Below are 15,073 nucleotides of genomic sequence, written 5' to 3' on the forward strand. Positions count from 1 at the left end.
GTACTGAAGATCCTGGAGAGAGAAGCTGCACAATGGTTGAACTGTCCCCATTCTGGCAGGGGCTTTTGGTTTTTACAGACGTGGCCATACATTTCTCCCGGGAGGAATGGGGGCTCCTTGATGAGGCTCAGAGAAGCCTGTACCACAATGTGATGCTGGAGAACTTGGCACTTCTGTCGTCACTAGGTAAGGACCTCTCACCTGCTGCAGTGTTGGGGGCTGGGCGCTGGTTTTCCCTTTTCCCAGGGGGCAGCTCTGTCATTCCCACGCCCACCTCACGGTCACTACTTCCCTTCTGGTTTCCTAGCACACACTTATGGGAGCCAGGTCTGGGCCCAGTGCACTTCTGCTCCAAGTTTGTCTGAGAAATCCCAGTGGTCTTGCTTGCCGTTGGTCAGGTTATTCTGTCCAGCCCCTGTGCTCCGTGCCTTCTTCCTCCTTGCTGACATTTCTTGGGGCATGCCTGTGCCAGAAATTTCAGCCACGGATGTAGTCTCTATTGTAGAGACCACTGGTTCTGCAAGCCCCTTCTTTGAAGTTCTTTTGGTTTTAGAATGTGGGCTGTTGTGAGAGGGATCACTCTGGAGGCATGCTTTCCACTCCCTTTTCCTGTGTTTCACCTAGGTTGGCCCATTCCAGGTCCCATGTGAGTGCTCATCTTGAAGAAGTGGGAGGGGCCTGGGTGCCTGACAGCGTGGACATTACTCCATCAATGGCAACAGGAGATGGCCCTGGGGCTCGGGAGCTGGGAATGGGTCTGTTGTCAGAGCTGGGTTCACCATTGTATGATGCCAGGGACAGTGGTCATACCTCATTTCTACCTCTTCTTTCCCGTCATCATTTCCAATCTTGCATTCCCCGGCTCCCCCACCTTTGTGGCTTCCCTCTGTCATCCTTTCCCTTTTGCTCCCTTTGCAGTACACTTGACATATGATCTATCCTAAGGTATTGTAATGGTATATATTTTTTTAATATTTTATTTATTTATTTGACAGAGAGACAGCGAGAGCAGGAACACAAGCAGGGGGAGCGGGAGAGGGAGAAGCAGGCTTCCCGCTGAGCAGGGAGCCCAATGCGGGGCTCGATCCCAGGACCCTGGGATGATGACCTGAGCCGAAGGCAGATGCCTAATGACTGAGCCACCCAGGCGCCCCTGTGATGGCGTATTTTTAAATAGTCTCTGAACACCCGCTGCTGTGTTGCAATCACACATTTATGCATCTGGACCCAGTCTTGGCGTCAGTGCTTACCGGTCACCAGCAACTCTGGCCTTGTTGAAAGTCGTTTGCAGAGGAGGGAGTTGGGGAGCCAGCCTCTCGTCCCTGCACTTCCCCCTTCCTCGTGTCCTTCCCCAGAGTCAGGGCTCTCCCATCACGGGAGCATGCCAGGCTGAGCCCTGCACAGCAGGCCTTCCTCTCACTGTCTCGAGTCCCCCTCGCCCGTCAGCAGTCATGTGGCCTCGTCCGTGGGTGTGTCTGGCACACATTCCCGATGGGGCCGCCTCCTCCCAACGAAGTCAGCAGGCACTTCACCAGCATTTCTCTGCTTACAGGTTGCTGGCATGGAGCCCAGGATGAGGAGGCCCCTTCAGAGCAAGATGTTTCTGTAGGAGGGTCACAGGTCAGGACCCCAAAGCCAGGCGCATCCATCCAGAAGTCCCAGCCCTGTGAGACGTGTAGCTTGCTCTTGAAAGACCTTTTGCACTTGGCTGAGCATGATGGAACACACCCTGAGCGAGGCTTGCACACTTGTGGGGGAAAGCATTTCCAGCACCAAAAGCATCAAATTAGAGAGAAACTTTTCAGAAGTGATGAGGGGAGGCCTTCATTTGTGAAGAGCTGCAGAGGTCACATGACAGAGACGACCTTTACATGCAGGGAAGGTGGGAAGGACTGCCCAGCCAGCTCAGGCCTTCTCCAACCACAGGTTCCTCATGTTGTAGGAAAGCCACACTGGGACATGGCAGGTGGAGAGGCCTTTCAGAATGAACAGAATTATTATAAGTGTACCCAATGTGGGAAAACCTGCAGTCATAAACATATACTTGTTGACCATGAGAAAATCCACACTGGAGAAAAGCTTTATGAGTACAGGGAATGTGGGAAGGCCTTCCTTAGAAAGTCCCACCTCCATCAGCACCAAAAGGGCCATGATGAAGATCAGCTTTATGAGAACCCAGAACGTGGAGGATTCTTTACACAGGTACCTGGCCTCAGTGACCACCAGGGTATTCACAGCAGGCCAAGGCCTTTTGAGTGCAACCAATGTGGGAAGGGTTTCCTTAGACTCTCCCAACTTGTTGGTCACCAGAAAATCCACACAGGAGAAAGACCTTATGGTTGTAGTGAATGTGGAAATTTTTTTAGGAATCGCTCTACGCTCATTAGACATCAGAGAGTTCACACTGGCGAAAGGCCATATGAGTGCAGTGAATGTGGAAAAGCTTTCACCCGCAAACATAAACTTGTTGAGCATCAGAAAATCCACAGTGGTGAAAAGCCTTATGAGTGCAGTGAATGTGGGAAAGCCTTCAGCCGCAAAGACAAAGTTGTTGAACACCAGAAAATCCACACTGGAGAGAGGCCTTATAAGTGCAGTGAATGTGGAAAAGCTTTCAGCCGCAAACATAAACTTGTTGAGCACCAGAAAATCCACACTGGAGTAAGGGCTTATGAGTGCAGAGAATGTGGGAAATCCTTTATGGACAGCTCTTCACTCATTATTCATCAGAGAGTTCACACTGGAGAAAGGCCTTATGAGTGTGACAAATGTGGGAAATTCTTTAGGTACCGCTTCACGCTCATTAGACACCAGAGAACTCACACTGGAGAAAGGCCTGATGAGTGCAGCAATGTAGGAAATCCTTTAGTTGCAACTCCACACTCATTAGACGTCAGACAAATCACAGTAGAGAAAGGCCTTATTACTGCAGCAAATGTGGGAAGTTTTTGTGGTACAACTCCGGTCTCATTACACAACAGAGAGTTCACACTGATGTGAGAGTCCTTATGAGAACAGCGAGTATGGGGACATCTTTACTTACAACTCTGGCCTCGTTAAACACTGTCAAATTTGCAACAATAGAGAGATGCCTTATGAGTGCAGTGAATGTGGGAGAGTCTGTTGATTTATGTCATTTTACACTAATTTGCATTTTTTTAGTATTTATACTTAGAATCCTACAGTCTACTTTTGCATGGCTGCTTTTTATTCTGTTTTTACATAAATGGAATCCTAAAGTATATCCTTGCATAGCTATTTTGAGATTTATCCCTATTGTGTTCATTCCTTTTTATTGCTGAGTGGTATTCCATTGGGTGTATATATATATATTTTTTTTAAAGATTTTATTTATTTATTCATGAGAGACAGAGAGAGAGAGAGAGAGGCAGAGGGAGAAGCAGGCTCCCAAGGAGCAGGAAGCCCGATGCGGGACTCGATCCCAGGACCCTGAGATCATGACCTGAGCCGAAGGCAGACGCTTAACCATCTGAGCCACCCAGGCGCCCCCCCATTGGGTGTATATTAACACAATGTGTTTACCTATTAATGGACATGTAGGTTGTTTCTAGTGTTGACCTGTTACCAGAACAACAACTATTATAAGTAAATAACCTGAGAATAGAGTGTTGCTCATAGATGAATGTTTAACTTTTTAAGAATTGGCCAAATTGATTTCCAATGTGAATGTGCCACTTTATACTCCTACCAGCTATATATAAGAGTTCCACTTGGAACACATCATTGTCAATAATAGGTATAGTCTGTCTTTTTTAAGTTAAAATAAGTGTGTCATAGTCTTATTTTAATATCTGCATTTCTGTAATAACTAGTGATATTGAGTATTTTTTATGTGCTAAGCAAGACTGTATTATGTATAAACAACAAAAGGACTTAAGGGTAGACAGTGACTGAGCAAAGAGTAAAGTAAGAAAGTAAAGTTTAAGCTAAGTCACTCAAATTTAAGTTCAGCTGCATATGAAGTGATTGCCAAAAAACTTTATGAACCGTCTGCCTTCTACACAAATGTCCACCAAGGCATTGTTCTAGAATTTTCTTACTTGACTACTTTTTTTTTAGTGTCTTCAAGGTATGTTTTTGTAACATAAAATTTCTTAGAAACGTTTTAAATAGTTAATCATTTTAATAGTGATAAAAATAAATAATATAAAATTTGCTATTTTAATCACTTCTAAGTATTTGGTTCTGTTGCATATTAGAATTATCCAGAAAAACAGAACCAAACTAGTGTATGTCTGTCCATATATGTAGTATATAGAGAGATTTATTTTAAAGTATTGGGTGACACGATTATGTTGGCTTAGCAAGTCCAAAATCTTCAGGGTAACTTGGCAGACTGGAGACTCAGGTAAGAAATCGCAGGGCAAGGGGCGCCTGGGTGGCTCAGTCGTTAAGTGTCTGCCTTCGGCTCAGGTCATGATCCCAGGGTCCTGGAATCGAGCCCCGCATCGGGCTCCCTGCTCTGCGGGAAGCCTGCTTCTCCTTCTCCCACTCCCCCTGCTTGTGTTCCCTCTCTCACTGTGTCTCTCTCTGTCAAATAAATAAATAAAATCTTAAAAAAAAAAAAAGAATTGCAGGGCAAGCCCAAAGCAGTCAGCAGACAAAATTCCTTCTAGTTTATGCAGGTTACTGCTTTTCTATTAATGCCTTTGAGTGGTTGAAGCCTACCCTCATTACGGAGGGTAATCTGCTTTACTCAAAGTCTACTGATTTAAATGTTAATTCAAAAAGCATTTGAAAGAAACATCCGGAATAATGTCTGACCAAATATCTGGATGCCATGGTCTAGCCTAGTAGACCCACAAAATCAACCATCACATGTATTATTAAGTACATCACCATCCATCTTCAAAACTTTTTCATCTTCCCCAACTGAACATATTTTTGTATCATTAAACACGTTCTTCCCAATTTCACTCCCCCCAACACCCAGAAACCACCATTCTACTTTGTATCTCTATTGTCTATGAATTTGACTACTCTAGAAACCTCGTATAGGAGAAATCATGCATTTGTCCTTTTGTGACTTACTTCATTTAGCACAATAGTTTCATCTTGGACATTTTTATTATGAATACATCACATAGAAAAAAAATCTTGAATTAAAGTTTATCACTTCATTTTTAAGAGCTATTTTTCTAGACTTACATCCACTGGTTTTGGATCAAAATTCATGGCTCAGTCCCATTTTTGTTCTAACGTGATCTATTTTTTTCTTGTTGTCAGCTTGCAAGATTTTCTTTATTCTGTGATACTTTATTTTAATGTGACAAACTATAGAAATGATCCCTGAAAGTACAGTAGGTTATGGGTTATTCTTTTATAAGTATTTGTCTCACTAAATTTTCCTTATTCACAGATTCTGTGTTCATGTCCCTTATTTTTTTAAATGTTTTTAGATTTTTAAAGCATCCTGTGATCTGAACTTACAGCATTTTAATTCATAGCTAGTTGTATCCATTATGTTATTCATCCCACCTACTCTATTTTTCACATATTTTGTATTTTATAGTTATTTTGAGTTGAAATCCTCATTACTTACATGACTCTGCTGTTGTCCTTTCCAGTTTTTAATAAAATTTATATGCATGCTTTATAACTTTTAATCAAACTATTTTAAATTTATACAGTAAACTTTATAATGCTTTTACTTTTCAGGTACCTAAAATACTTGCTATGAGGTCATGGCCCACTAGGGGGTATCTGTCCAGCCATATGCTGAGGATGGGATTGAGTGTCACCACGCACTGAAAATAAAACACTCAGACTTAATACTGAGCAGACATGCAGGACTGCCTCCAGAGGAGAAAAGCAGCTGCACAGGCTTAAACATGGTTTTTATTGAAAATCTTATCAGACATATTCATCAAAGAGCTTCAAAACAGGGAAGGCTTAGAACAAAGGGGAGCTACTACTATTAAACATTAACTACTAACTCATCCATAGGATATGTGCAGTTATTCAGAAAGTACGTATAGAAAAAAAGATTGGTTATAATTACCCCTGCCCTCCTGAGCCTTGTAAGGGTCATGAGAGCTTTGTCTCAAATACCATCGTGTGAGATGGGTTGAGGCAAAGCTGATGCTGAGGTTTCAGCAAATGCCTTGGACTCATGCCCAGAAGTCAAATCATATTTTCTTTCTTTTTTTTTTTTTTTTTAAAGATTTTACTTATTTGACAGAGAGAGACACAGCGAGAGAGGGAACACAAGCAGGCTTCCCACCGAGCAGGGAACCCGATGCGGACCTGATCCCAGGATTCTGGATCACGACCCGAGCCGAAGGCAGATGCTCAACGACTGAGCCACCCAAGCGCCCCTCAAATCCTATTTTCTAAAAACTCCACAATTGAGTTCAGGCCTTAGTTTTTGCCCCTTGAGGACGGTTGAAGCTGGCAAGAAACCCCTCACAACCCAACACTGCTGGTAACAACACCCACTTCTGTCTTCCACTCCCAGATAGAACTTGCTCTTTTTTTTCAATTTTTGAAAATTTTAATTCCAGTGTAGTTAACATACAGTGTTGTACTAGTTTTGGGTGTATGATACAGCATTTCAACAATTGAGGCAGAACTTTCTCTAAATATTTGGAGACTGATAAACATAAATGCAAAAATCCTCGAAGAAATGCTAGCAAACCACATTCAGCAGCACCTTAAAAGTTTTACGCTATGATTAAATTGGATTTATCCCTGGGATACAAGGATGACTCAATTTATGCAAATGTAATACTCCACATTAACAAAGGATAAAAATCATATAATCTCAATAAATGCAGAAAGTATTTGACAAACTTCAACATCCTTTTATGATAAAAAGTTTGTAACAAATTAAGTAGAGGAATATACCTTAACATAATAAAAGGCATATACGAAAAGCACATAGCTAACATCATACTCAACGTTGAAAAGCCAAAATCTTTTCCTTTAAGATTATAAACAAGGGTGGGGCACCTGGGGGGCTCAGTCGGTTAAGCGGCTGCCTTCGGCTCAGGTCATGATCCTGGGGTCCTGGGATCGAGCCCCACGTCCGGCTCCCTGCTCAGCGGAGAGCCTGCTTCTCCCTCTCCCTCTGCCTGCTGCTCTGTCCACTTGTGCTCTCTCTCTCTGTCAAATAAATAAATAAAATCTTTAAAAATAAAAAAATAAAAAAGATTATAAACAAGGGTGCCCACTCGCTCCACTTTTATTCAACATAGTACTGGAAGTCCTAGCCAGAGCAGTTGGGTGAGAAAAAGAATTGAAAAGCATCCAAAATGGAAAGGAAGAAATAATGTCTCTGTCTGCAGATGAACTGATCTTATCTGTAGAAAACTTGAAAGGCTGGGGCGCCTGGGTGGCTCAGTTGTTAAATGTCTGCCTTCGGCTCGGGTCATGATCCCGGGGTCCTGGGATCGAGCCCCGCATTGGGCTCCCACCTCGGCGGGAGGCCTGCTTCTCCCTCTCCCTCTCCCACTCCCCCTGCTTGTGTTCCTGCTCTCACTATCTCTCTCTGTCAAATAAATAAATAAAATCTTTTAAAAAAGGAAAAAAAACTTGAAAGGCTGTACCAAAACAAACTGTAAAAACTAGTAAGTGAATTCAGTAAAGTTTCAGAATACAAAATCAACATACAAAAATCAGTTTTGCATTTCTACACAGTAACAAATTATCTGGAAAAGACATTAATAAAACAATCTGACAATAGCAACAAAAAGAATAAAATACTTAAGAATAAATGTAACCAAGGAAGTGAGAGATCCGAACACTGAAAGCTATAAAACATTGATGAGAAAAATCAAAGACACAAATAAATGGGAAGATATCTCATGTTCATTGGTCGGAAGAATTAATAATGTTAAAATGTCCGTTCTACCCAAGGTAATCTACAGATTGAATGCAATCCCTATCAAAATTACAATGACACTTTTCACAGAAATAGGAAAAAAATCTAAAATTTATATGGAACTACAAGAGACACTGAATAGCTCAATCTGGAGCAAGGAGAACAAAGCTGGAGGCATCAAACTTCCTGTCTTCAAACTACACTACAAAGTTACATTAATGAAACCAATATGGAGTACTACTGGCATCAAAACAGACACATAGACCAACGGAAGAGAGGAGAGAGCCCAGAAATAAACCTGCACATACAAAGTCAACTAATTTTTGACAAAGGAATCAGGAATATACAATGGGGGAAAGGATGGCCTCTTTAATAAATGGTGTTGGAAAAACTGGATCTCCCCATGCAAAAGAATTAAAGTGGACCCATATCTTGCACCATACACGAAATCAACTAAAGATGAGTTAAAAGACTTAGGGCGCCTGGGTGGCTCAGTTGGTTAAGCGACTGCCTTCGGCTCAGGTCACGATCCTGGAGTCCCTGGATCGAGTCCCGCATCGGGCTCCCTGCTCGGCAGGGAGTCTGCTTCTCCCTCTGACCCTCCTCCCTCTCATGCTGTCTCTCATTCTCTCTCTCTCAAATAAATAAATAAAATCTTTAAAAAAAAATTAAAAGACTTAAAGACCTGAAACAGTAAAGCTAGAAGAAAACAAAGGGAAAGCTCCCTGACGTTGGTATTGGAAATAATTTTTAATTAATAGCAAAGCACAGGAAATAAAAATAAACAAGTGGGACTACATCAAACTAAAAAGTTTCTGCACAGCAAAGGAAACAAAATGAAAAGGCAAGGAGGTTATGCTATCTACTTTTCGTGTGTATCGAATAGCAAATACCAAAATGCATATGTCAATTTGTGGTGAGTTTTCTGAAGAGTTGGCATTAGATGATAAAACTTCCTTTCAAATGTATTTGTGTGGTATGCAATTGTTCACTCAATATTGAAAATGATGAGTAGTCAAGTTCACAATTCTCTCAGGAGTTTTCCCAGGTGTAGTCTAAAACCAGCTCCTGTATGCAGAGGGTGGGGAGAGACCAAAGAGAGAGGCCAATCCAGACTGGTAGGTGCTGTTTTAGTAAGCAAAGGGAACTTACGTACGAGGCTTGTCTTGGGTAGCTGCAAGACGAATGGATCCCTGCACCGCTTGCCAAATCTTATAAGTTTATAAAGAGGCCTTACTTGGGTTCAGTCACATACACTGTGCAGGTGTTCTCAACACCACATCATGATCTCAAGGCTGTGTCCTTGGAGCAGTCTCTGGGAGTGAGCAAGACAAGCAGGACCCACATTCCAAGGACGGGGGAGGGGGTGAGGAGCCTCGGAGTGCCTGGGGTCTAGCTCACAGGTCAACTGGCAGTCACATCTTTTTGGTGACGTTTTCCAACAGATATAAACCAATATATACTAACAGTTAAACTTGAGAAATGTAGGATTTCCTTTAATAGCAAAGAAAATGATTAAAATAACATTTTATGTTACCTAACTGAAACTTTATGCCTGTTGATTAGTAACTTCTCATTTCCCCCTCCCTCCAGCTCCTGATCACCATTCCAGTCTGATTTTATGAACTTGACTATTTTAGATTCCTCATCATCTAAGTGGAATCATGCAGTACTTGTCTTTATACTGTGTCTGGCTTATTTCACTTGGCATCATCTCTTCAGGGTCTATCGTGTTGTCATGTATTATAAAATTTCCTTTTTTTTAATTTTTTTAAAGATTTTATTTATTTATTTGACAGAGACATAGCGAGAGAGGGAACACAAGCAGGGGGAGTGGGAGAAGGAGAAGCAGGCTTCCTGCTGAGCAGGGAGCCCGATGCGGGGCTCGATCCCAGGACCCTGGGATCATGACCTGAGCCAAAGGCAGCCGCTTAACGACTGACCCACCCAGGCGCCCCTAAAATTTCCTTTTTAAAGATTGAATATTTTGTTATTTGTATATATCATGTTTTCATCATCCATTCATCTATTGGATGGGCACTTAGTTTGTTTCCACATCTTAGCTATCACGAATAGTGCTGCAGGGAACATGGAACTGCTAGTATCTCTTCCAGGTCCTTTTGGGTGTATACCTGGAAATGGGATTACTGGATCATATGGTAGTTCTAGTTTTAGTTTTTGTGAGGAATGTCCATGTTATGCTCCATAGCAGCTCTACCATTTTGCATTCCCACCAACGGTGTGAAAGGGTTCCAGTTTCTCACATCATTGGCAAGACTTGTGTTTTGCTTTTTTGGTAATAGTTGTCCTGTTGGGTGTGAGGTGATATCTCATTGTGGTTTTGATTTGCATTCCCCTGATGATTAGGGACGATGAGCATTTTCTCATATACCTGTTGGCCATTTGTATGTCTTTGAGGAAATTTCTGTTCTTTGGGTGTTGAGTTTGATAAGTTCTTTTTTTTTTTTTTTTTAAAGATTTTATTTATCTGTCAGCACACAAGCGGGGGAGTGGCAGGCAGAGGGAGAAGCAGGCTGCCTGCTGAGCAAGGAGCCCGATGCAGTGCTCAATCCCAGGACCCTGGAATCATGACCTGAGCCAAAGGCAGACATTTAACTGACTGAGCCATCCAGGCATCCCAAGTTTGATAAGTTCTTTATAGATTCTGGATACTAGCCCTTCATCTGATATGTCATTTGCAAATATCTTCTCCCATTCTGTCAGTTGTCTTTGGTTTTGTGACTGTTTCCTTTGCTGTGCCAAAGCTTTTTATCTTGATGAAGTCCCAGTAGTTCATTCTTGCCTTTGTTTCCCTTGCCTTTGGAGACGTGTCTAACAAGAGGTTGCTGTGACCAAGGTCAAAGAGGTTGCTACTTGTGTTCTCCTCTAGGATTTTGATGGATTCCTGTCTCACAATTAGGTCTTTCATCCAATTTGAGTCTATTTTTGGGGTATGGTGTAAGGATATGGTCCAGTTTCATTCTTCTGCGTGCAGCTGTCCAATGAAGAGACTGTCTTTTTTTCATTGGATATTCTTTCCTGCTTTGTCAAAGATTAGTTGACCATAGAGTTGAGGGTCCATTTCTGGGCTCTCTATTCTGTTCCATTGATCTATGTGTCTGTTTTTGTGCCCGTACCATACTGTCTTGATGATGACAGCTTTGTAATAGAGCTGGAAGTCCGGAACTGTGATGCCGCCAGCTTTGGTTTTCTTTTTCAACATCCCTCTGGCTATTTGGGGTCTTTTCTGGTTCCATACAAATTCTAGGATTATTTGTTCTCTCTCTGTGAAAAAAGTTGATGGTATTTTGATAGGAATTGAACTGAATGTATAGATTGCTCTAGGTAGCATAGACATCTTAACAATATTTGTTCTTCTAATCCATGAGCATGGAACGTTTTTCCATTTCTTTGTGTCTTCCTCAATTTCCTTCATGAGTGTTGTATAGTTTTCTGAGTGCAGATCCTTTGCCTCTTTGGTTAGATTCATTCCTAGGTATCTTATGGTTTTGGGTGCAATTGTAAATGGGATCGACTCCTTAATTTTTCTTTCTTCTATCTCATTGTTAGTGTATAGGAATGCAACTGATTTCTGTGCATTGATTTTCTATCCTGCCACTTTGCTGAATTCCCGTATGAGTTCTAGCAATTTGGGGGTATAGTCTCTTGGGTTTTCCACATAGAGTATCATGACATCTGCATGACTTTTCTGTAACATACTGTAAAAAGCTGTGATACGGATACTTATGGTGTCCTGACAAAGTCAATGTAGGAATCAGGACCAAATCATTAAACACAGGACACGTCCTTGAATTGTGACAGAGTCTTGATTTATAAAGGTGACTGAGTGCAACATGGAGGGGTCAATGCCATTGAAAGGAAAGTTGTGCTACTCAACAGTTTCCTGTGTTATGACTGGTAAATTAACATTTGCTAAGTATAGCACGGGGTGCTGGATGGTGGGTCAGGTTGTGGTTCAGTGACAGACCATAAGAGAAATTGAAAAAGAGACGTTTATACTCACAGGTCCTGGAGGAATTACATGGCACACTTCCAGGGTCCACACAGGGACATCAAGGCAGAGTGCAGGCAGAAAGAAAGGCATGACCTGGGGTACATGCCTTTACTAGGGTCCATGGGTTTAGTGTTTCCAGGTTTCCCAGTTAAGCCCAGATTGGTCAATTTTTTTTTTTTTTTAACGTAGGCTTCACGGTGGGCGTGGAGCTCAACACGGAGTTTGAACTCATGACCCTGAGATCAAGACCTGAGCTGAAATCAAGAGGCAGAGGCTTAACTGACCGAGTCACCCAGGTGTTCAGTTAAAACCAAAAAGAGCTGGGTTTTGGTAAGCTCCAAGAAGGTCTTATCTAAGGGTGAACATAAGGCATACAGGTGCTGGGAGGCTAGGGATGGTTAATTACAAGGGTCTTTGGAAGTCCTATCAGGAACTTTTATTTGCTTGTGGCTCTTTGGGCTGTCATGTAGGGCATGTGCTTCCATGAGGGGGTGAATGTCAGTGTCCCTGCAGGCGGCTTGGCCAAACAAAATGGATGCTGAGACAGTGACACCATGAAGTAACTTAGCTAAATTCTCAACACCCTGGAAATAAGAGACACAGCACACCATGGAGGGCCACATGAAACCATGTGACATGCGGGAAGGAGGGGGCGGGAGGAGGAACTGAGAGTATGCCTTTAAGACTAAAGTGCCTTATTGGGCAGGAAGTAAAAACAGATTAGGGTTTGTTCTTGTGTTTATAATAGCAGTTTTGCAAGTCTGTGAAGCTGACTTGCAAGAGAGAAGTATACATCTTTGACTATTAGTTTGGCCTTCAGATAAATGAATGCTAAATAAACAACTACAGAAAACACAGAACAATCCTGTATACAGAGAGCAGCTGGCAACCCTATCCCCAGTGTGTCCTGTGCACCCACTATTGTGCCTGAAATCCAGTAGGTATGCACCGTACGTTTCTAAGATCAGTAAATACCACAGCACAGATGGTTGTTCATTTTCACCTTTGAGGTAACTCTTTAAAAATATCGTCTCTATCCCTTCCAAGCAGTTAATAGCCACATTGTCAAGTATAAAAAAGAATCTTATTTTGGAGCAAAAAACCTGATTGTGGCCAAGATTCATGCACAGCCATAGGCTTGGCTTCATCCTCTTGCTTTTCAGATCTCACTGTCTCTCAAACTTCACTGAGATCTTAACTTTTCTTAATGTTTTTTTTTAAAAGATTTTATTTATTCATTTGCAGGAGAACATGAACAGGGGGAGGGGCAGAGGGAGAAGTGGACTCCCCGCTGAGCAAGGAACCTGATGTGGGCCTCAATCCCAGGACCATGGGATCATGACCTGAGCCGAAGGCAGACACTTAACTGACTGAGCCATCCAGGCGCCCCACGTGTTTAGTTTTGTGTGTGTGTGTGGTTTTTTAAAATGTATTACAGGTATGTTTCCTTAGAAGTATTTCTGCTAATCTGTCTAAATAACTGAACTGACTCTTAATTTTGGCTCAAGTCTTGATGTCAGGGTCCTGCAATCAAGCCCCACATCAGGCTCCATATTCAGCATGGAGTCGGCTTGTCCCTCTCTCTGCTCCTCCCCCTGCTCTCTCTCGCTAAAATAAATGAATAAATACATCTTTAAAATATAAATAACTGATCACTTCAGTAATTTCCATTTCACAAGTGTTTTTCTCAGGTAGTTTCTACTCCCTGTGATGACACTGTTGCTAGAATTTCAGTGAACTGATAAATCTCTTCCCAGCAAGGAAATGAGATAGTGGATTCCTCCCCTTTGCCTGAAGAACAGGATGCTCCCTTTTTACTGGTGCCCCAACTATGAAAGCAGCACACACCATCCTGGCAGGAGATGGATGTGTTAAGTCACTATTCTTTTCAGGTAGATATCAGATTCTTTTTTTTTTTTTTAAAGATTTATTTATTTATTTGAGACAGAGAGAATGAGAGAGAGAAAGTACATGAGAGGGGGGAGGGTCAGAGGGAGAAGCAGACTCCCTGCCGAGCAGGGAGCCTGATGCGGGACTCGATCCTGGGACTCCAGGATCATGACCTGAGCCGAAGGCAGTCGCTTAACCAACTGAGCCACCCAGGCGCCCCTAGATATCAGATTCTTAAAGGAATTGACAAACACCTCAGGTACGGAGCAGTAGTATTTGAAGAAATGCTACTCACTGTTCAAACACAACCACTGACTCAACAGGCGGCAAAGATGTTCTTCTGGGAATCCGAGGCACAGCTTCACCCTTTCTACCTACTTCGGTGCCCCATCATTCCTCCCCCATCTTCCCCTCCATGGCTCTGTCTGAAGCCTTTTCTTTCTTGTCCTCGTTAGAAGGGACTCCAGAGATTCAGTCTGTATTTGAAAAGCGACAAGGTCGTAGACAGCTACGAGTGGACGTGCTGTCGTGATATGGTGTGTCCCTTCGGCTCTGTAGCCTCTGGGAACTTCCCGAGCTCCTTAACATATGAAGTAACAGGTCCCTAACCATTCTGTGACTTCCCGGACTGCGCTCCAAGAAACCTGGATAGATCCCCTTTAAGAGCAGGCGAGACCCCGCCCCCCCGTTGGAGCCGCGGAACTCCACTTCCCAGAGCCCCTGACGAAGCCTCTAGAATTTCATCCGCCGCCGAAGGGGGAGGGCCTTCGTCTGAGAAGGGGAGGGTGGTGGCAACTACGAAACCCATAAGTCTGCGGAGCGCGGCGGCGGCGGCCCCTGAGCCAATGAAGCCGTAAGGGAGTGGCGCTTGCGTGCGTGCGCATCGTGAGGGGCGGGACATCCGGCGTGCCTTCGCGTCAGTTTGCTTGCTCTCGGGTTCGGGGTTTCGAGGCCTCCGGGGCGTTTGGCGGGTGCGGAGGTGACAGGGCGGGAGAACGCGGGGGGAGGCGTCGTTCCCGCCGCAGAGCCTGTGCGAGGCGACCTCTTCCCCGCCCGGGCGCCCGCCGGGCCGCGCAGATGAAGCCGGCTCAGGTGGGTGCTGCGACCCCCGGGCCCTCAGCCGCCCGCCCCTCGCCCCTCGCGCTGCTTCCGGATGGAGGGGCGCCCGCTCAGCTCCCCACAGCCAGGCCCGCGGGGCGGGAGCAGAGGGCGCTCCGGCGTGGGGTCCCGGCTCCGTCCGTGCGGTGGGGCGTGGCGGGGGCGGGGGGACCGGGACCCTTGTGTGTGCGGGGAACAGAGGGCGGGGTGGAGTGTCGCCTGCAGTG

At 43.9% G+C, this 15,073-nt stretch overlaps 2 protein-coding genes across 2 annotated transcripts in view; both read left to right on the forward strand.

Annotated features, from left to right (window-relative positions):
• Positions 1 to 15,073, forward strand: part of LOC102740883 (uncharacterized) — a 36,172-nt gene that overhangs the window by 1,698 nt on the left and 19,401 nt on the right. The window lies entirely within an intron of this gene.
• LOC115940744 (uncharacterized) lies at positions 7 to 5,949 on the forward strand. The gene is given in 3 exon segments (XM_081807755.1): positions 7 to 186; positions 1,553 to 2,848; positions 2,851 to 5,949. Coding segments are annotated over 3 exon segments (1,902 nt in total). The 5' UTR covers positions 7 to 32; the 3' UTR covers positions 3,303 to 5,949.

This window comes from Leptonychotes weddellii, chromosome 16 (assembly GCF_054177405.1).
Source record: "Leptonychotes weddellii isolate Sample4059 chromosome 16, ASM5417740v2, whole genome shotgun sequence".
Lineage (NCBI taxonomy): Eukaryota > Metazoa > Chordata > Mammalia > Carnivora > Phocidae > Leptonychotes > Leptonychotes weddellii.